The 22,278-nt window shown below is 50.3% G+C and overlaps 1 protein-coding gene across 1 annotated transcript in view; it reads left to right on the top strand.

The window, feature by feature from the left end:
• The window catches only part of LRIG1 (leucine rich repeats and immunoglobulin like domains 1), a 120,311-nt gene that overhangs the window by 48,236 nt on the left and 49,797 nt on the right, over positions 1–22,278 (top strand). The window contains exon 3 of the mRNA XM_059940149.1: positions 1,564–1,638. Within this exon, the coding sequence (XP_059796132.1) occupies positions 1,564–1,638 (75 nt within the window). The remainder of the gene's footprint in view (positions 1–1,563; positions 1,639–22,278) is intronic.

Raw genomic sequence — 22,278 nt, 5'->3', positions numbered from 1 at the left:
TCATACTGATGGAGAGTTTTCAGCGTCCCTGCACCGAGATAGGAAACGGATCACAGCAGGGGTGGAGAGATAAAAGGTGAAGGAGAAGCAATCTGATTTAGGGGGCAGTCAGATAAGAGACTGTTAAAGTAATTAATTGTCTCCTTCAACACACAAACAAGGGCCCTTTAAGTGGAGAAAGGATTTGCCGCATGATACGGATCTGCTTTCTCTCTGCCAGATGCTTCAGTCATGAAGCTATTGAAACAGACATTCTGTGTCCCTCGGCCCAGTAATTGCCAAGCTTCATCTCTAACTAGCTTTGGCACTGAAGAAGGCAAATGGGATAATTCAAGGCCTTTTCCCTTTTTTTTTTTTAACCCTATTCATTTCTATAAAAGATGGCAGACAACCAGATTATTCTATTCAAGCAAACGCTAGCTGTAAACTTGTATGAATACAGCTGTCATTTCAGTGGCCTTGTCTTCAAACCATAACAAGATGCTCTATGTAAGACATACTCTCTTCAAAAATGAGAATAAGATAACCCAGCTTTATCCTTGATTCTGCATCTCGGATACAGTTTCTTTCCAGCCCGTCACCCGGCAAAAAGCCTGAGCACTGTGCTTTGGCTTTCTTAAGGATTTTTGCGCTCACTTTGCAAGTCTGATTTTGGATTCTCTTCTCAGATTTGGAAACACATGTCCATGTAAGGAGGCCAGATTCCGGAGCCTCTGGGGGCGGACCAGGCGAGCTGTGTTCTGGTTCTCGGGCTTTCCCTTCCATTAAGAGTCACGAACTATGGAAGTACAGATTTAGAATATTCGAGCGGGAAGGGAGCTTGGGAAGCATCTGCGGTCTGAGGAGGATTTTCCAGTTGTCTGCGTGCAAAAGTGTGTGTGTGTATGGATATATTCCTGGGAAACGTGTCTGGAGACTTGAGCAGAGTTCAGAGAAGCTGGAATCTCAAATAGATGAGAATCTCCAAGTCCAGCTCCTTTGCTGTTGTACAGATGAGGCATTGGAGTAATTGGCCCACGTGTCCCAGCTCCAGGAACCCCACGGGAGTGCGCGAGTCTTTGGCGCTGGGTCCGAGCGCGTTGCCCTTTGGTGAGGGCAGAGCCGTGTCAGGGACGTGTACAAAACAACCAGGAGGGGGTGGTCTTTCCTCCCCAGATCCTTTTCTGAGTGTTTCAGCCCACAAGGAGCTCTCTCACTGGTGGTCTTGAGGGCGCTCTTGTTCTGCGTCATGCACCTTGGCCTGTGTTCGCAGTTCCTTGTCTGTTAGTCTTGATTTCTGAGCTAGATTGGAAGCTCCTAGAGGACGGGAGACATCCCCTGAGTGTCTATTCACAAACTCTGGGTGTGGTAAATAATTGGCTTTTGTGACCTGGCATAAATTCTCTCCCGTTAACAACTTGCTTTTAAATTCTTTATCTTGTATTCAGCATTACAACATAGCAGTCTTCCCATGGCCAACTCAGCACTGTTGGTTTTTTTTTTTTATTTCCCTTTTATGTCTGTGATTTCTTACTGGTAATTTAAATGATTTAAATGATTCATTTCTTCTTGTTGTCATTACAGGTACCTCAATAACAATGAGTTGACAGCCATACCGTCGCTGGGTGCTGCCTCATCTCGTATCCTCTCTCTCTTTCTGTAAGTGGTACCATTTGGGGGAGCCTGGGCTGTGTGGGGAGGCTGTGGTATCATCTTGCTGACATTTGGTGGCAGGGAAACTCATGTTCCTGGGCTCACTGGTAAAAAAAGGGGCCTTTCTCCATGTAGCTCTAATGATTATAACAAATGCCTTGCTTGCTGTTTTGGGGTGTGTAGAATTAAAACCCAGAAGTTTTGCCTCATCTCGAATTTGGGGGGAAATTATCTTTTTAATGCCCAGGGGTACATAGAATTAAATTTCTTTGTCCTAGTGGTTGAGCTGCAATTTGAGTGAATAAACCCGACTTAAAAGAAGCTGTGTGCATGATAAGACAGTAGGTTCATCTTTGTGGCAATGAATTTGGGAATGTGACTCCACTCACTTTCATGGCTTAAAAAAAAAAACCACCGGCCTTCTGAAATCAATATAAAAGTAAGGAATTCGCTGTCATGGTCAAGTGTTAGACAACATACAGCCTGTCGATTATTATAGACAACACACTGGAAATGAAAAAGGGTATAAAGAGACTTAAATGAGAAAGAAAGGGAGGTAACTGAGAGTTACCCCACTTCTTCAGCAGTCAGGTGGAGGTGCTTGCTTGTTTAAAACTCGCCCAGAGGTCTTTCCAGATAAACCAGTCATGAGTCCAACAATTTTCTAGACCAGATTTTAGTGACAGCTCCCCCAGCAGAGCGCCTCCCTCTTCACACCTGATTTCCTGTTCCCACTCCAGCCCCACTGGTTTTTATTTGATTTTGATTTTGCTGGTGTTATAACTGGTCTGCTCACCTGTGGGTATCTTTTCTCGACCCTGAGCCAAGCAGAGGGACCTGGTGGGAAAGAGTCATCCGTCTGATGGCTGGTGCAGCTTTCAGATCTCCGGGTTTTGCTGGCCACAGGCCCTGCGTTCTGGAGGTGCCCTGTCCTTGTGAAACATGGTCTCGGGCTCAACCCTTTTCAAGGCACTGTGGGGTTGGGGGGCAGGGGGTTAGAATCGTGGCCCAGCCTTGTGTCCTGGACAGACAGATTCATCTCTCTGAACCTCATTTTCCGCATCTGCAGAATGTGTTCTTGGCCCGTTGCACACACAGGGGCAGTGAGCCCCAGGTTCAAGGGGAGTGAGATGTATATGAAGCTCCTACCGTCCTGCACGACCAGAGTAGGTGTTTGACAGATGGCGGCCGGCTGCTGGCTGGTAGCTAGTTGCCACCTGGCCCCTTGGGCCTTGGCATGATCTCACCTTTAAGGCCACAGGGTCTGTGAGTCACTTCTTGTACCTGTGAAATGCTGACGCGAAGGATGTAGCTCTTTGTCCCAAGATGGACAGTCAAGGATCTGACTTTCTTTTTGTACCCATTTGGCCTGCGGGGTCTAGCATCTGGAAGGTGTCTCATTGCGAGTTAAATTAAATGAGTCACCCTTACCTGAGGCCAGTTAGGGACATGTTAATCCCTGGTATGTTTATAGAGCAATGCACCGGAAGACACTTTTAACTCCTTGCTATTTAAAGGACAGTTCTTGGACTAGCAGTGTCCTATCAGCACTGAGCTCGTTAGAAATGCAGAATCTCAAGTCTCATCCCAGTCCTGCTGAATCAGAAGCTGGCTTCACAAGGTCCCCTGGCCATTTGCCCTCTTGTTCAAGTTTGAGAAGCACTGCTTTCCCTCCCCTTCTTCTTCGCTTGGTTGGGAAGCCAGGGCCAGAGAGAACATCTTTGTGTCACCAGACAGGAAACCAAGGCTGCCTTGAGTTCCTGTAAGGTGCAAAATCGAGAGGTGAACCAAAACTGGACACAAACGTTCGTTCACTGCTCCTTTCTCTTCCCCCCTGCACAGCGTGCAGGAGTGTGGCAGGTGACCCGTCCTTGCCCCGAGGGCCTGTGGTGCTCTGAATCAGGCCTTGCTCTGCTGACTAAAAATACATTTCTGTTCCTTGGCCGAAGTGTCAGGAGCAGTGGGGCTGGTTGGCCTTGTTCCTGCTATTCCATTAGACAGCATTAAAATATGTAAAGTAGGAAAGAAAAAAAAAAAAAAGACTCCCTCCTGGTTTTGATTCAGTTTGGAAAATGCAGGTTCGTATTGGCAGATACTACCTTTGGCCTGAAGCTGGTCACCATCTGACTTGGTCAGTGATTTCTCTGAAACTACAGACACTGAAGGGTCTTTATCTTCCTTCTCTCTGAGGGGGCCTGGGCTCTCCAATCTCAGACCCCTGGATCTAGTGCCTGCGGAGTTAGGCTAGCAGCGTGACATTGGGGTAGCAGGATTATAGATAATTTTGCTCTCATCCTTCATGCCTTCCTGTATTTCCCAAGTGGCTCGTGCAAAGGACAGGGGAGAAAATAGCAGGGCGGGCAACAAATGAACGTGATTTTCTCACATCTCCATCCACATGATGATTCCAACGGTCCAGGCTTTGAAGAGCATGTTTTGCTGGTGTGTTTGTGGCTTTTCAGAACCATAGCGGTAAAAGGCGTCACATGTTCAACAGACATTTAGTAGGTACCTTCTGGGCCCGTGCAGTTGGGGCCCAGGGTGACCTCGGAAAGATTCAATGCCATCATGCGTGGGAAGTTCCTGACACGATGTCTGCAAATGTGGTTGGTCAGTTAGCTTAATCAGCGTTCACACTTGGTAGCCCTTAGTCTCCAGATTCTCCCCTTTGTGGGCAGGAGGAGGATGAGAAAAATAATCAGAATGTGCAAAGGGACCAGGTGGCTGAGGCTGTCTTGAGTGAGAGGAGCTGGGACAGCTTTCTGGGGACAAGATTGCGGGCAGGCGGGTCAGGGAACAGGGGGGGACGAGGCATATATCCAGGTCTGTCTCTGATGATGTTGTGACCTGGGACAGGGTGCTTTTTCCTCGTCTGGTGAATGAAGGGGTTGAAACACGTGGTAAAAGTACACTTGCAGCTGGTATATTCCTTCTGTGACTCAGAAACTGAGAGTTGGGGCAGTAATGTCACAAAAGAAATACTCCTGTCCTGTAACCACTGTTGGCTGCCTTATGTCTTTTAGAAGTAGCAGCTTTGTGGTTTTCAGCTCAGGCACCTGTAATTAGGGACTTTTGCCTCTGGATTTTGTTTGCGTGTAGAAGTCGGCTCTTCATCTCTGTGTTTGGTTTCCTGTCTCCCGTGTCCTTGTCAGTAACCCTGGTTCTTCACTCACCCGACAGTGCTCTCATCCCCCCAACACCAGTGTCCTGCTGTGCCGAGGTCACACTTGGGAGGGCTGTGTGGGAAAAGGGTTTATTTCAAGTCCGGCTTTACTATCGGGGCCTCAAAACAGAGTTTTCTAGAGTTTTGGGAACTGGAGTCCTTCAGGAAAATTTCAATTGGTTAATACTTTCTGATTAAAGGAATCAAATTCAATTAAAGTATTTGTCAAAGAGCAGATTTTTATTTGCATCGCGTTCTGCAGATAATGCCAAAGCCATTTGTCCTTAATAACCAAAAAGCATTAAACTCGAGGAAAGCTTTTAATAAGATTGGGTTGGAGCGAGGGAGCTAAATTTGATAAAATAGTTCTCAGGAAAAGAAACAGACTTTTGTTCAACAGGGACAGAATCTGCTGGTAGATTTTCACATTTGAGATTTTTTTTTTTTTCTAATTCGAAGTCCAGGAAACTCAAGTTACAATTCCCACAGCAACAGTAATTTCGTGTGATGCATAAGATGCATAAGTGACATTTCTGGGGAAGAAAAATTTCCACTTTTCCTATGGTGTTACTGCACTCGTATCATTGAGGAGATTGGTTCCAGTGGAAATGGTTGCGTTTTTTTTCACTCCTAGGAGTAAAAAGCTTGCTGTAAAATCGACTTTAGTTTTAAAGCACAGCAGCTTTGTCTCAGGTGTATTAGCTGTAGCATGTTTCCCATATGGCCCTTGGCTTTGTCCACGTAACTTCTTTTCCATTTGGTGGTGTGTTTTGGACCCTGTCCCCTACCCATGCCTTGCCGCTCCCTTTCCCCCAACCTGTGGCCTTGATCAGGTAGGAGATCTAGGCTAAGATTCCTTGCACACAATTACCTGTGACTTTGTCATTGTGCTGTTAAAATCCTTAGGTTCTATGTTGCATTTGAAAACACATCGAAATACCTTTTACTTCGACTCTTCGGGGGGGAAAAAAAACTTTTCTGAAAACTATATTTTTTTTATTGAGAGAAAACTAGTATAACATAAAACACTGTTTTAACGGATTTAAAGTGTATTGTCAGAAGCTTTTAGTACCTCCTCAATGTTGTGCACCTCTCAACGCTGTCTAATTTCAGAACGTGTCATCACCCCCAATACAAACCCCCTACCCCTGAAGCCATCACCTCTCCTATCCCCGTCCCCCCAGCTTCCTGGCAACCAGTAATTTGAAAACTCATCTTTTTTTTTTTTTTTTTCTTTTGAGGAAAGTATCTTTCTCTTCTGTTAGCAAAGTACCTGGAAGACTTAGAATATGAAAAATTTAAATGAAAACATCAGAGGCAGGTTGAACGACGTAGTTCTGTATTTTGCTGTGACCTCTTAGCTGAAGAAAAACTGATGAAATCAAAGGGATGGCGTATTTAACATCGCTTTATGGTCACTTCCGGAGAATAAAACCTGGTAGGAATGAAACCTGCTGTCCCGTCTGTGACCCCACTGGGAGCCAGTTAAGTGGCAGAAGCGATTGGTGCCGCTGAGGGAGCACAAGGTGAGGCCGGGAGGGATTCAGGGAGCTCTTCTGGGCTGGGTCTGCTGGGGAAGTAAAATCAATAGCAGTATTTAACTCTCCGTGTGCCTAGCACACCCTCTAGAAAAACGGGGCCAGATCAGTCTTCTTTACAGGCTCATTAATGGGAAGATCAATTCACGTTACAGCGTCATTAAAGAGTGAGCCTTAGCAGGAGGCAGTGAGGATCTGGGCAGCCGCTCGGGACTGGGGAGAGGAATTCATTTCCCCGAGGGCCCAGCCAGGGAGAAAGGGGCCCCGAACTCAACTTCAGAAAATTAGGCTGGGCTTCGGGACCCGCGCTGAGACTGTTAATTATCAGGTGAAATTACACTGAGTAATGAATAGTCGCCTGGCATTGCTAAATGTGTGTGTGTGTGTGTGTGTGTGTGTGTGTGTGTGTGTGTGTGTGTGTGTGTGTGTGTGTGTGTGTGTGTGTGTGTGTGTGTGTGTGTGGTCGTCTTACAAAGTTGAGTGGTAACCTTGGACGGTGGAGCTTTTTACGTCCTGATACAAAGGTGGACCTGTGGGGACTACAAGTGTGTGTACAAGGGGAGGTGGACGTCGAAATTCTCCCCAAGGTAAATGATTGTCCGTCCTTCCTGTGGGGGAATTTGCTGGACCATCCACGAATCATCAGGTTAAGAGTGGACTGAATCAAGTTTAATGGAAAATGTGGAAATGGGCAGTTCTTTCCGCATTCCGCTTCTGAGCGGCGTCCTCCAGTAAGAACCCAGGTTAGTCTTGCTGGTGAAGGAAGGCCAGTCGGCTTGGGCGTTGGTGTAAAAGTAAACCCCATCTGGGCCGTTGACATCTTATTCGCTGCAGGCCTTTGGACACGCGCTCATCAGGATCATGGAGTCAGTAGTGACTGAAACGCTTTAGTGAGAAACTGTGAACAAAGCTGTGTTTCAAAGGCCCCAAGTCAAGTGTGAATCTCCGTGTTCCCAGAGCAGCCTGTAGCCGGTTCAGATCCCAGATGCTAAAGGGAAGCCAGGGCCCTAGTCAGAAAACAGCACAACAGGAAAATATATGCAAACCGGGGGCTTCGGTTCCTCTCTTCTGTGTCTTCAGAGACGTGCTCACTTTCTGCCTCGTTTGCCCAGATTTCTGTGGGTGTGAACGGATTCTTTCCTCTGGGTAAAACGTCACACCCGTTCCCTTGGGAGATCATGGCTTCTCTCCATCACCTGTGTGGTTCTCAAACTGGACCATTTACCAGAAGCACCTGGAAGGCTCGCCGGGCCACAGGATGGCTGGGCCCCAGCCCCAGTTTCTGATCCGGCAGGTCCGGGTGAGGTGTGACTAAAGAATCTACTTTGCTCACAAGTTCCTAGGAGACGCCGATACTACTGGTCTGGGAACCTCCCTCCCTTGGAGAACCGCTTCCTGAGCTTCTGTAGTAATGTGATGGGGGGCAGGGTGGAGTCCTTAGCAACCACGCTGCTGAGCTTTTGGAGGGCAGTAAATTATTCAGACAAATTCCCCTCGTCACCGGTATGGGCACAGGCATTTCTTTGGGACAGTGGGGCTCCAAGCCCTGGTTAAGGTATTTATTTCGGAGCAAAGTGCTGGGGGCGCTGGACACGGAGCGAGTGTGGGCGGCACAGCTCTGTCTCTGGCCGCCGGTTTGAGGCCCACGGCCGTTATCAGTTTGTCTCTGCTTAATTGACTGTTGACTGGCGATCACGCAGGTCTCCCCATCAGACCTTCACGAGTCCCTGGGAGGCAGGGAGCCTCTTCTGGCGGGAGATCTGTACCCATCTCGACGTGCGGGTATCAGCGGCTCTGCTCACAGCTGTGCCTCCCTGCCGGGAGCCGCTTTTAGCACCACTTACCTTTCTGCTGATTATCAGTCACCGTTATCAGATAAAACTTCACCCTCGACTGAGACTTGAAAGGTGCTGCTTTGTTCCCGGCGAAGCATCTGGAAGGTGAGCACAGCCATGCTCGTCTGCCCTGATGGGGGAATCAGAACTCGGGGCCCACACCTGTCCTCCACCCTGCGTCGAGTCGTCTGTGACCCCGATCCTCACCTCCTATTTTCTGGCCTTCTGCCACCGGGAGGCTGTCGTTCTGGTTGTCAGGGAGCACCAGAAATGACAGGAAAGCGGAGGTAGCTGAGATGGGGGCCCAGGGCTCGCGTGCAGGGCCACAGGGAGGTGTGCCAGCGCGTGTTCCACGTGAAGCCCAGGACAGACAAACGCGCCCCACGGGCCAGGGTCCCTGCCCTCAGGGGACTCGCAGTCTAGCTGCAGAGAAGGATGAGTAAACAGGCAGTTGTCATACAAGCCAGGCCTGGGAAGGTCTCAGGGGCTCCTCACCGCCGTCGCTGATGGGGTGCAAGACGGGGAAGGTTCCCAGACGAAGTGACCTTACGTACACCTCCTTTCTGTCCCCCTGCAAGATGGGGCAGTGGGGTGCTCAGCCAACGCGCTGGCCACTTGGAGGAGCACTGGGAGAAGGGCTCACAGGACGCGGCTGGTTCCCTTTTAAGGCCCGTTTGCTGCCCCGCTCCCCATTTTCCCCTTTGTCAACAGGCAGGCTGCTCTGAAGGGGGCCAGGAAGCTTCTGTTGCAAGGCAGAGCGGGACCCCTGGTTCTCAGGCCCGCAGGCTCATCGGACTCTGGGCACCATCAGTGAGCCTCAAAATAGAAAGTTAAACACCCAGGACACAAAGAAAGCAGCTCTGCGTCCCGGAAGCTTCCCAGGACTTCTGTAGCGCGGACTGCCTCTTGCCCCGAGTCTCAGGGAGCCCTTCGCTGGGAAAGGAGCCGCTGAGGCCTCTGCGGCGAGCCTGCCAAATTACACACAGTCCTGACTTGTCATTTTCCTTCTCTCTTTTCTTTCCTTATTTTTTTTTTTTTTTCTTTCTTTGAGACTGGGGGTGGTAAGGCAGCCAGATGAGCGGTCCATCTGCAAACCATTTGCTGCGAAAGTGAAGGGAACGCCAGCTGTGGAGTCCGGGGGGCCGAGGGAGGGGCGCGCCCGTGGAATAGGAACTTGGTCACGGAGGTCACTGCCTTTTTTGGGAGCTCGGTAGCTTAGGGTCTGTCGTTGAGAGTTGGCCTTTGTTGTGTGTTTGGTTTTTTTCTTCCCCTTCTCTGTCTCATTTTTTCTGATGACCGTGTAAGTTTTAGAGTCCAAGACCCAGTGGGGATGGGGATGCTGGTGCAGCATGGATGGTCTTGGAGGGAAGTACCTCCTTCCAGCAGTGGGTGCTGAAAGCACGGCAGGGCCGTGTGACCCGGCAGCGCGGGGAAGGGAAGCGGAGCTGCTTTGTCCGTTGCACAATCTCCCGTGTGAAAGGAGCTGGCCCCCGCCCACATCCACAGCCTCCTTCCAGCCAGGCCGTTTCCTCCCCCTCCTCCTGCACTCCCACTTCCTGCAGGTGGCTTCTGTAATCCACTTACCCCGGGGGAAGCTTCGCCAGCGTGTGCACCTAATCCGAAAATGGCCAGCTCGACTTTGACCCCCGTGGTGACCTTGCAGAGAAGGCCAGGCCAATTGTGTCTGCTCACACCTGGGAGCCATTTGCAGCTTTTACAGCCCAAGTGGAAGAAATGTGTTTGTATTTATGCCAGCCCTTCCTTTCATAAGGCCTGTCGTTGTTGGGAAATAGGGAGGGAATATTAGATTCCCCCTGCCTGTTCAAAGGCAAAGGTTTTTAGAGACAGGTTAGTTTACCCAGTGAAGTAAGTCGAGTCGTGCGAAGTGGCCAGATTTTCTAGTTCAGACATGGTCAAAACATCAGCAGTCTCTTCATGGTTCAGCCTCTTGAGATGGAAAATTGCAACGGTCACTGTATGTGGTACACAGTCGTTGTCAGGCATTGCTCTGTGTGCCTCCCCAGGCCTCACCTCATTATATTGCCTCTGCAGCCCTAGGAGGCACAGGGTCTGTTGTTACGTACTTTTTACTGATGACGTGCCTGAGGCACAGAGAGGGCAAGACACTTCTCTGAGGTCACACAGGAAGTGGTAGAGGTGAGTCTTGGTCTCATTTCTCTGCACCTCTGGGGTTTGTGTGCTCACTGTACACAGGGAAATGTGTGGTCTGGGGGCCTGGGAGGGTCTTGTCATTTCACATGCTGACATATCAAATTGTGTTAAGAGGGGTGCGCCTCAGGACTGCGGCCAGTAGGCTCTGGTGTGGATGAGAGGCTGCGCCCCACGCATGGGCGTCTCTTCAAGTCGTGTGCCTGCCTCAGAACGTTGGGCAGCCCTCAGTATGATTTTCATTAACTGATGCAGAGTGACGGGAAGTCCTCCTGCCCTGAAGATTAGCCTGACCCTCCCCTCACCCCCCAAACACACCCCCAGGTGGGCTATTCTGACTGGTTCTGGTCGCCCGTCTTGTAAGGGTGCAGAGAGGAAGACTCGCCTTGCTGTCAGGTCTCTGCAGCGCCCAGGCCTGTTCAGTTGTGCCAGCAGCTCTTCAGACAGTGGCCCTCTGCCCTCCAACACATCACTTCGAGGCGAATTCCTCTGCAGTTTCCTCACTTCCTGGACGCCTTTCAAACCCAAACGGCTGAAATAAAGGTGCCAATTTGTAGTTCTTTCTTCCCAACCCCTTCAACCAGGAGAGGGAAATGTGTGCTGCCAAGGATGGCAGGGCTGTGGGATGCAGCCAGGTGGCACTCCCGGGGTGTCCTCTCGGGGGACTGCTTGTCTCTGCTCAGCTGTATGGCTGCAGGGTCTTTGGGGGCAGAGAAGCTCTTCATCAGTGGGGAGGGCTAGGAGAGGCGGGCTGCTGTGAATCAGTCTGTAAAGACCGGGGCTCCTTCCCCAAGTAATATAGGGAGAAGGCAGGTGCCAGTGGATGTCTTCACCTTACAGTGTGTCCGACATCATAAGGGCCTTGTAGAGAGGGGGCAGTTCTGCACAGTGGTTAAGAGAAGGCCCTGGATCCGCTGCATCTGGATGTGAGTCCTGCCTCCATCGCCTGTGCTGGTTCTCTTGGGCCTCAGTTGGCTCCACTCGTGCGATGGTGTCGGCTGTGAGGATCCACTAAATACTGCGTGTCTCAGTACAGGGTCTGGTGTCTACTGAAAGCGCACCAGGTTGGAGACACTGTTTTATCCCTGACCCATCAAAGGCTTTCTGAGCGTGGATGGAGCTGGCCCTGCTTTTGGCTGCGGTGTTCCAAGGGGCGTTGGTGGGTATTCTCCACACTGAACCGGGAGGCCTGGTGTCGGAGGCGGGGGTAGAGGCTCTTCACGTCTCCTGAAAATGGACTCTGCTTGCAGATACCTGTTGTGGTGTGGCTCGCTCTCTTGTGATAGACAGATACTCTCCATCCTTGTGTGTGTGTATGTGTGTGTGTGTGTGTGTGTGTGTGATTTAGCTTAGCTTTCTCGTGTGTTAATTCCCGCTATGGGAACTGTTGCGTGCACCAGGAGAGTTGATTTCCCTCCTCTTTTCTCATCGCCCATTCCTCTACCTGGGATAGGTGCAGCAAGCAGCAAAGCACTCTGCAAATATCTTAGCAGTGGCTCCCATCCTTGGCTGCACAGTAGAAGGACCTGGGGAACTTGAACAAACCTGGAAGCCCAGGCCGCATCCCAAGGCGGGTTAAAGGAAAACCTTGGGGCTGGGGGGCTGTTGCAGGAGGGACATTGGTGTTTTTTGTTTTTTTGTTTTTTTTTTAAGCTCACCAGTTCCTTTCAACATGCAGGCAAAAATTTTAATGAGCCACAGCTGGGCACTTGCAAGTGAAAGGTTTTGTCCCCTTCTCTCCTTTCCTCTGATACCTGTCAGTTAAAATACTCAGGCTCCCCTGCCTTCTTGACTTTCACACCTTCTTTTTTCTTTCTTTCTTTTTCTCTTCAAGTAGAGGAAAAATAAATACTAAGGCTGACCTTTAATTTGGCGCTTATGATTCTCGGGGGGGGGGTCCCTATGAAAGGTTTTAGTTACCTCCTTTACCACTCATTTAATGGGAAGATACTGCGAAGTTAGCCATTCAAAATGACTAAGAGATGCTTTTGGCTTTGTCGTGTGTGGGGCAGCGTGTTTGGCCTGGTGAGGCATGACCACCTCATTTGGTGATCACAGAACTTGATTGTGGATTTGCCGCCTAAACTGCGGTATCTTCTTCCCCTGAAAGGCAGACCACCCATCTCTCACTTGCATTCTGCCTGTAAATCAGAGAAGAAGCATTATGATGGTGGGGGAAGAAAACCCTCTTTATAGTAAAACAGTAGGCAAAACTTACATCAGACTCTTTAAAAACCTTTTTCTTTATAATTCCGAAAGGAAGGCTTTGCTCTTCTTGAAAACAAAAAGAATACGTAAATATAAGCTATAGAAAGTGAAGCTTTCCCTCTAATCCCACCCAAAAGCTGTGTTGTAATACAGCAAAATTCTAGTGCTGACATTCAGTTTGGATAATTATCTGTTGGTATTTTGTGAGGGTTGTTTTGGAATTGGCTCCTTTGACAAGGCCCCTTCGACAAGTCACAAAGAGTAACTAGAATTTTGGAAATAAGGGGAAAAATTCCCTTGGACTTTTTGGGAATGTGACGTTTTCTCCAAATCAAGTGTGATTCTTTTTTGTATGTGGAAAAACAGTGTTTATCAGCACGCAGAGTGAAGTTTTTCTGCCTCGTAATTGTTGTTTGATTTTGGGAATCCGTGTGAGGACTGGCCATTCCAGGGGCCCCCTCTCCTCCTGGCCTTGCCGACAGCAGTGATAAACCCTTTCACCACCCGAGGCTCCTTATAGGCCAGGCCGGCCCCTGCCTGCCTCCCTCGTTCTCTAGTGTGTGTTAACAAGAGCCGTGATTTGGGGATGCTCCAGCAATTATGTGGTTCCAAATAGCCACACGCCTGTGGTTCTCACGCCTGTCTTCACTTTCCCCCGTTCCCTGAAAAACAGTTGTAGCTCCTGGGAGGCTCAGTAAATTGTCCAGGGAGAGGGATTCAGAAAGCAAAGTGCTGGGCTTCCCTTGTGGCACAGTGGTTAAGAATCAGCCTGCCAACGTAGGGGACACGGGTTCGAGCCCTGGTCCAGGAAGATCCCACATGCCACGGAGCAACTAAGCCCGTGCACCACAACTACTGAGCCTGCGCTCTAGAGCCCGCGAGCCGCAACTACTGAAGTCCGTGCACCTAGAGCCCGTGCTCCGCAACAAGAGAAGCCACCGCAATGAGAAGCCCGTGCACCGCAACGAAGAGTAGCCCCCACTCGCCGCAACTAGAGAAAGCCTGTGTGCAGCAACGAAGACCCAACACAGCCAAAAATAAATGAATAAAATAAAATAAAAAAGAAAGCAAAGTGCTGCTGTGTATTGTGGGTACCATCAGACCTTGAGGCCAAGGTTCATCTTGTCCCTGCCTGGGTGGTCCCATGGATCACCTTGGGGAAGAGAAAGCACATTGGTGAGGACCCTGCCTGCTTCTCATACAGCTGCTCCTTTATGGGCATTTGAGCAGAGAATATTGGTCCAGTCTCTGTTCACCTCCAGCTGGACACGGGGTGTTAGGGTGACTTCTGTGCTGGCAGGAAAACCCCCCTACACCATTCTCTTGTCAGGACATCACCCAACAAGGTGCTTCCTACCTCTTGAACTCAGAATGCAAGCCATTCTCAGCGAAGTGGGTGCTGGTGCCCGAGGAATGGGGAGGAACCATCCCTCCCGTGAACTTGGCCTACCCCTCAGCTTCTAGCCCTGCCTCTGCCAGACATACCCCTACAGGGTCTTTCACGAGTCACCTCTCCACTTTGGGTTTCTGTTGCCTCAGCGGTAAGGAAAGGTCCTGGTCCCATATCAGCCACACTTAACCAGGGTCAAGGATACACACGGCTACTTCCTCTCCTGCAGGCCTGGGGCGGCGCCTGGGCAGTGTGTTCTCTGGAACAAACGTCCATCTCTAGTTGAGAACGTCTCTCATGGGTTCCTGGTAGAGGCTCAGATGCTTGTGAGTCCTGTCTAGTGGGCCCACTGAGCACCCGTGTTGAGAAGCTGCTTAATTAGCATCCTAGCTCGTCCTGGCCACTGCCAAACCTGAGACCCACACCTTGTTTCTGAAGGGGTCCTCGTGGCCTTGGCTCCAGCAGCGTGCAGGCTTGGTCCTTCTCTTCCTCTCCGTCCTCCCTCCCATGTAACCCCCCGTAGACCTCTACCCTCGTCGCCTGCCACTCCACACCTACCACCCAGTGGGGTGCCTGCCTTGTGGTGGCCCCGCAGTCAGTATTTGGTGAAGAAATGAAGGAAGGAGCCCTGTGGCTTCCGTGTCACCTAAGGAATAAAGTCTTGGGCTCTTTCAGAGTTGGCCCCTGGTTCCCTTTCTTCCCGGCATCTCCCCACTTCCTGCCTCGAGCTTTACATCAAGCTGCTCGTGATGGGAGCCCACACAAACCGGGGCTCTGATTCCAGGCCTTGTTCATGTTGTCACCTCTGTCTGGAATGGCTGTCCCTCCGCCAGCCTCCTCCTCCACAACACTGTGGCCCCATCTGTTAGTGCGCTCGTCACATCTGTGTCTTTCTGTGTCTCCAGGGTGTGTTTTTTGGGAATTGGGGGATGGGGAAGGGGGGTCGACCATACTACAGTCAAGTTTACCTTTTTCTTACAGCAGCTGCACCTAACAGGCACCCCATACACGCTTGGCTGAATAAATAAACGAAGGACTAAATGAATGGGTTAGTCGAAGAATGAGGCACTGTGAAGCATAGGGCAGATACTGGATAGTTTTAGACATTTATCGTCAAGGTGAAGGGACTCATTTGGGACAAGTAATAACAGAAATGGTCTGTTGTGGCTTCCTAGAGGGCCTGGTTCTTTTCAGCCAAGAGAGAGGACTCGCTTTCCTTGATTTATTGAAAATCTGGGCAGATGTTATAGGAGGGAAAGTAGTTGTAGAAACTATCCCGTGGAAGGCAGCGTGGCTTAGGGGAGGTGTGCGGGCCCCGGGGTCCCATTGTCCAGGTTCGAATCCTTATCCTGTTGCTTTCTAGTAGCAGCTTTGCAAGCCTCGGTTTGCTTAGATGTGAAACTGTCCTTAAACTGGCGTGGGTGTGTCAGGAGAAGGGCTCTCCTGGTCTCTGCTCACCTGTGAGAGGCCAACAGGTAGATTGGGGAACAGGCTTTTTCCAAAGTGAAGGTGGAGAATCACTGCGGATCCCTCTATGCGTCCAGCCCATCCTGACTACTTCTGTGTAGTCAGGAAGTTCAGAAAACCCAGAGCTAAAGGTAAGCAGCCTTCTTTGCCACAGGATATGTAGCGCCGTTAGTAATGAGGGGGGTGCAGTGTGGTGTCTCCCACATAAAATGAGCCTACCTGGACCCCTCTTTTATGCGACCCTAACAATTGCTTCATGAAGAAGGGGGTCTTGTGGTCATGTAAGTTTAGCAAATGCAGAATCGAGCAGAATGAAAAGGTACTTTTCTTGGACCTGCTTTGGGAGTCTGCCAGGGCTGACAAGGGAGAAATATAAGTGGCTGTTCCAGAGCCTTTTCGTGGAACTCCTCCCAAGGCTGGTGTTCCAGGGATGGTGTTTTGAGAACCCCATGTCTGGCAGTGCAGGCCTGACCTTTGTCCACCACCATCTAAGTCTAGATGCCCAGGAGGCCCTCCTGCTTGGCCACACGGTGCTGGGGTTCAGCTGAGTTACAGGACACAGAACCCAGCAGTAACTCCTGATACATCACCACTGGTGGCCACTGGTCTTCCAATCAGCTTTATCAGCTACACCTTTCTCACCGAGTCCAACCACCGCCCCCCCCCCCAATTCCTTCCTCATCAGTAGAAAGTAATTAAACGGTTCATGCCTATCCCTACATTTCAGAACTTTCACAAAGCACAGTAGTATTTGGTGCTTGGCCCTTGGAACTGAGTCGTACTGGTTAGATTTCTGCTGGAGACCCAGTGAGGTAGCAGGTTGGCTGGCTGATTGCACCATGCATTCCACCAGCACTTCTGATTCCACTGTGAATGTCTTGCTTTGTTTTTTGTCGTTTTAATTAATCTTTTTATTTTGAGCTCATGGTGGATTCTCGTGCTGTTGTAAAAAAATAACGTAGAAAGATCCTCGTATACCCTTAACCCAGTTTCCCCCGATGACAACCTCTTGCAAAATTTCATACAACCAGGATATTCACATCAGTACAGTCAAGGTAAAGAATATTTCCATCCCCACAAGGATCCCTTGTGTTCCCTTCTTACACCCACACCCTTTTACTTCCTTCCCTCACGCCCTTGGCAATCTCCAGTATGTTCTCCATATGTATAATTTTTCATTTAAGGAGTGTCATATAAGTGGCTTCATACAGCATCTCACCTTTGCAGACTGGCTTTTTTTCATTCAGTATAATTCCTTGGAGGTGCATCTAGGTTGTTGTGTGTATCAATAGTTCATTCCTTTTTACTGCTGAGTAGTGTCCATGGTATGAAGAGACCACACTTTGTTAAACCATGCCCCTCTTGAGGGACATCTGGGGTGTTTGCAGATTTGGGCTCATATGAATAAAACTGCTGTGAGCATTTTTGTGTGAACATAAATTTTCGTTTCTCTGGGAGAAATGCCCTAGGGGGTAACTGCTGCATTGTATGGTAGTTGTATGTTCAGATTTTTTAAGAAAGTGCCGTAGTTTTCCAGAGTGCTTGTACTGTCTTACACGCCTGCCAGCAATGCACGAGCGGTCTGGTTCTCCGCGTCATGGCCAGCATTTGGTGTTGTCAGTATTTTTTATTTTAGCCATTCGGTAGGTGTGTATTGATATTTCTTGGTGGTTTTAATTTGCACTTCCCTAATGGCTAATGATGTTGAACATCATTTCATGTGCTTATTGGCCATCTGTAATTCTTTTTGGAATAATATCTGTTCATGTCCTGTGCCCATTTTCTAACTGGATTGTTTGGGATGTTTTTGCCGTTGAGTTTTGAGTGTTCTTTATATATTCTAGATACTAGTTCTTTGTTGGATATGTGGTCTGAAAATATTTTCTCCCAGTCTGTAGTTTGCCTTTTCATCTTAATAGGATCTTTCCCGGAGCAAATGTTTTTAATTTTGGTGCAAGTCCAATGTGTTAATTTTTCCATTTATGGATTGTGCCCGTAGGGTCAGATCTATCTGGCCGGAAACATAGATTTCTCATATGTTTTTTTTCTAAAAGTCATTAGTTTATGTTTGACATTTAGGTTCATGATGATACGTATTTTAATTATTTTTATTTATTGATTTATTTGGCTGCGTTGGGTCTTCTTTGCTGCGCGCGGTCTTTCTCTAGTTGCGGCAAGTGGGGGCTTCTCTTGTTGCGGAGCACGGGCTCTAGGCGTGTGGGCTTCAGTAGTTGTGGCACGCGGGTTCAGTAGTTGTGGCTCATAGGCTCCGGAGCGCAGGCTCAGTAGTTGTGGCGCACGGGCTTAATCGCTCCGCAGCATGTGGGATATTCCCGGACCAGGGCTCGAACCCGTGTCCCCTGCATTGGCAGGCGGATTCTCAACCACTGCACCACTAGGGAAGCCCTGCAAAATGACAAAGGTTCTGCGCCGTTTGAAGGTTTTCTCCGACGGCATGGCGTGGCAAGCTGGGTCGGGCAGCACGGTGGAGGGTCCCGGCAGCTCCAGGCGGTGGCCGTGACAGCCGATACGTATTTTCAAACCTGAAACAGAGGTGAAAATCGAAGCTTGTTGTTTCATGAAAGGAGCAGAGCAAGAGTTGGCTCCTGTAGGAACGCAGAACAGGCAAGACAAGAGGATGGCGTGGTTCCGGGGTGGAGAAGAGCGGTGCTGGAGTCGGTGCCGCTTTGATGTTGCAGCGGGTCTTATCATCTCAGGGTGGATAAGAAGGGCTGCATTAGAGGGCCGACTCCTTAATCCCGCCCATGCATATCCTTAACCCTCCCAGAGTGCAGTCAGGTCGTATGCTGAAGGCTTGGGAAATTGCGTGATAAGAGATACCCTGAATCCTGTGATCGGGAGATCAGAAGTCTTCCAGATGGGGCAGGAAGCAGGCCTGGTTTTATTTTAAAGGCATGTCAGTGGTATCACTCCCCAGAGGCGGGGAGGATCTTGACTTGGAGGCTGCAGCCAAGTGCTGAAACAGCTTCCTCCACGCTGGAGCTCCAGAGCTGCCGGGAAGCTGGCAGGCGAGCCGGGGAACATGCTGGCAGTGGCTGGCGGGGGGGGGGGGCAGTTTCGGGAGCGCCCCAGCACCCCCAGTCCCGTCTCTGTCCTCGTAGCCACAGGCCGTCTCCAGAGAGGAGCGCAGCCGGGAGCCAGAGGACACCTGGGCTTGCATGCTGTTTAGCTGGGTGACCCCAGAGCAGCGTCTTACCCTCTCTGAATCTGGCTGAGCGGTGCCTCTGTGGCGTGGTGTGGAGCAGAGGGTGAGCAAGTTTTTTCTGCTCCCTGAAAAGTGCCCAGTTCAATCTTGTCATACTTACTGCCTGAGGATAGAAGAGCCACTCTGACGCTGCTATTTAGGGCCCGCGCCCGTCATCTTAAATATAAATAGCGAGAGGTCTGGCCGGGCCCTGCAGCAACTGTGCACTGACGCGCTGTGGGCCGAGGGTCCGGGAGGCCCACGTGTGCGTGTGGAAGGGGCGGGGGGTGGGCAGGATGTGCCCTTCCTGCATCTGCAGGCGGGTCCTGCCTCCCTTCGGGTCACAGGATCGGGGGGCGGCCCTGGTGGGTGCTGAGAAGAGGTGGGAGACACAGGGTACTGTCCGGAGAAGCCCTCTGCCCCAGGGGTGGTTCTGCCCGCTTCTGTTCCGCGCAGGAGTGTGCGATGAGCATTCGTGCCTGGGCTGCAGACCCAGCTGCGCTGCTTCCTGCTGGTCAACCTTTCTACAGCTCACCAGCCCCGCCTGTAAGATGGGGATGGTAACAGTATCCGCCCCTCGGGTCGTCATGGGGCTTAAACGAGCTGAACCAGAGCCTGGTACCTAGTAAGCACGAGCTATGAAACGCGCGATTTGTTGGTCCTAGTCTGGCTCTTGTATGTCCCGAGAAGTGTGCGCCCCCTCAGTGGCTAAGCAGCAAGGGCCAGCTTCCTGCGAGGGTCCGCTGCCCTGTGCAGCCGACTCTAGCATTGGACCTGTTCCCTGGAGGCTGCAGAGGCCCCCAGGACTCATAGCAGGCCTGGAGCAGGCTGTGTGCTCGAGCATGCTGGGGTTCCGGGGGCTCCAGAGGAGACTCTGGAACTGGCGTCATCCCTAGCTAGATGAAGGGTGCCTGATGAACGAGGGGAGGAACTCTGAGTGGTGGCCCTGGGGCTCCTCCCTGCTGGCACCCTTTGAAGAAAGGCTGCTCGCTGCTCCTTAGGTGGGCCTCTCAGCTGTGCCCCACCCCAGGGCCCTCCGCCTCGGGGCTGTCAGGCAGGCCAGGTGTTTGTACACTTAAGGACCAGGTCCCAAAGGTCGGTGTCTAAGATCGAATTAACAGCTTTGTAAAGTATCTATTTAATTTATTTACGTAATTGATAAGCACATTAAAAGAATAGGCAAAAGAGAGGGAGGAAATTCCGGCATCCTCCTGTTCTGTCCCAGAGCTACGAGTTATAGGAGTTAAGTTCTCCCTACCTTTCCTGCCTGTGTGGTTTAGAGAGTGCACATCGGCTCCGCGTCCCACCTTCTGCTTTGGCAGGTGGTGTGGACGGTCTCCTGAGCGCCTGAGTCCTTTGGGCAGCTTGGTGGCCGAGGCTGCAATGCGAGCCCGGCCCTGAGAGGGATGAGGTTAGGTTTCCTTTGGAAATGTTGAGTGGGGCCTCCATGTTGTTTCTGTGTGGTGGTTACATTTTTTCAAGCCCTGGGTGGTGAGGTCCGGGAGAAGCAAAACCGCCAGGTCTATGAGGAGCTAATGACACAGCCTTGTCAGTCTTAGATCCCTGGGTGACCCCCTTGCTCCCCACAACCCGCCAGCTGCCAACCAGCATTTATGGACCCTGGGGAGGGGTGTTTGCTCTGTACAGCCCAGCAGCTCCATCACGTCACCCGGCCGGGGGCTTGCCCACCTAAGCCTCGTTGGTGGAGAGCCATCAGTTAGAGGAGAAGTACCCATCGTAACTTCTTCACGTCCTCCAGGAGGGGCTGTGTGAACACCCCTTGGCTGAGCCTGGCCTTAACAGGTGCTCTGACCACCTGGTTCCTGATCGCTGCCGTCTCTCCATCTTTCCCACCTTTCTGTGCCGGGAACGGTGGCTCATCCCCTCGAATCTGGGAGAGTCTGTGCCTCTAGCTCTTGGGTAGGCTTGCTGCTGGCCTTCCCTGCAGAGCCGCCCTGAAAACTGTAATGAGAAGCGGGCAAGTCAAGTTCAGCCATGGGCTCCCTACTGGTACCAGGGTGTGTGGTTCCACGTGACGCGGCCTGACAACTGGGCTCCCCCCCCCCATCCCCCCGAGGTGCAGAGGATCACACCTACGTGGTAGGGTGTTCAGGGAGCAGGTTGCCAGGGCGAGGGGAGAAAAGAAGAAAAAAAGGGCTGGATTGGCTCATTTAAGGGAAGATAAAGCCGAGAGTGGCCATGTCAGCTTTGACCGGGAGAGAGAAACTCTCCGGGCTTTTCTGGCCCGGGATGTCTCTCTGTGGACAGGAGTGCAGATGGAGTGGCTCGCTGTTCCTGACTTAACATCTCCTGGCCCAGCTTGGTGCCGCTGTGCCCTGCCCACATGCAGGGCAGGTTACCTCCCCATGGTCACGGACCTGAGTGCCCAGCCAGCCCTTAGAAGTCCCTGCCAGTGTGAAATGGCACAGCCCTTCTCCCTGGGGAGCGCAGTCCAGACGTGGCTCAAAAGGGCTTCCTCGGGTCAGCGTGTCGGGTTGGAACTCCCCTGGTTGAATTTCTCCTCCTCCTTTTCCACTGTGGCTGAGGCAGGAGTGGGGAAGCATGTGTGTGGCTGTGGAGACCTGGGTTAGGGCCGATCTGCCCTCACTGCTGCCGGGGGTGTGGTGACGGGGGGCACTGGTGGCCATTGCGTGGCGAGTAGGGCCACCGCCTCCGCCAACCCCGGCTGATCTACGAATGTCCGTGTTCGGGGTCAGATTGAACTTGGGAGATGCACGATCAGCCTGAAAGTCCATTGTATTTGACATTTTCTTCTAAGGATATCTGTCAGCTTCCCTGCCTAAAAAAGTTAATTCTACATTACACCTCTCATTTTTCTCTTTAAAAACTTTTTTTAATTGAATGGTTGATTTTTGCCTTTTTTTTTTTCTGAATAACATTCCTTTGTTGAGGAATGTGGTGGCAAATACAGGAGACTGAACTGAACTTGTAATTCATTTGTTTATTCAACAGATTTTTTTTAAATTTTGACTTTATATTGGAGCATAGTTGATTCACAATGTTGTGTTAGTTTCAGGTCACAGCAAAGTGATTCAGTTATGCATACACGTGTATCTATTCTTTTTCAAATTCTTTTCCCATTTAAGTTATTACATAATATTGAGCAGAGTTCCTTGTGCTATACAGTAGGTCCTTGTTGGTTATCTATTTTAAATATAGTGGTGTGTACATGTCAATCCCAGACTGCCGATCTGTCCCTTCCCCCGGAAACCTTAAGTTCCTTCTCTAAATCTGTGAGTCTTCAACAGATACTTATTGAATGTCTTTTATGTTTTACTCATGGTTCTATACTCATGGTGCTAAGGATATAGCAGTAAAGAAGACCAACTAAACTTACATTCTAATGATGTAATGATCTTGGGACTACTTAATACCTTAGGAGGTTTTGTTGTGTACTGTTTACAATGAATAGACTTTTCGAGCAGTTTTAGATTTACAAGAAAATGGAGCGGAAAGTACAGAGACTTCCCTTATACCCTGCAACATGCCCCTCTGGTTTCCACTACTGTTAACATCTTGCATTAGTCTGGTGCTTTGTTACAATTGATAGGTCAGTATTGAGACATTATTATTAACCAAACCTATAGTTTTCCAGGGTTCACTGTGTTGTACATTCTTTGAGCTTCTGCAAATGTTTAGTGTTGCTTATT

Source organism: Balaenoptera ricei, chromosome 11, assembly GCF_028023285.1.
Source record: "Balaenoptera ricei isolate mBalRic1 chromosome 11, mBalRic1.hap2, whole genome shotgun sequence".
Taxonomy (NCBI): Eukaryota; Metazoa; Chordata; class Mammalia; order Artiodactyla; family Balaenopteridae; genus Balaenoptera; species Balaenoptera ricei.
This window is presented reverse-complemented; position numbering and strand designations above follow the sequence as displayed.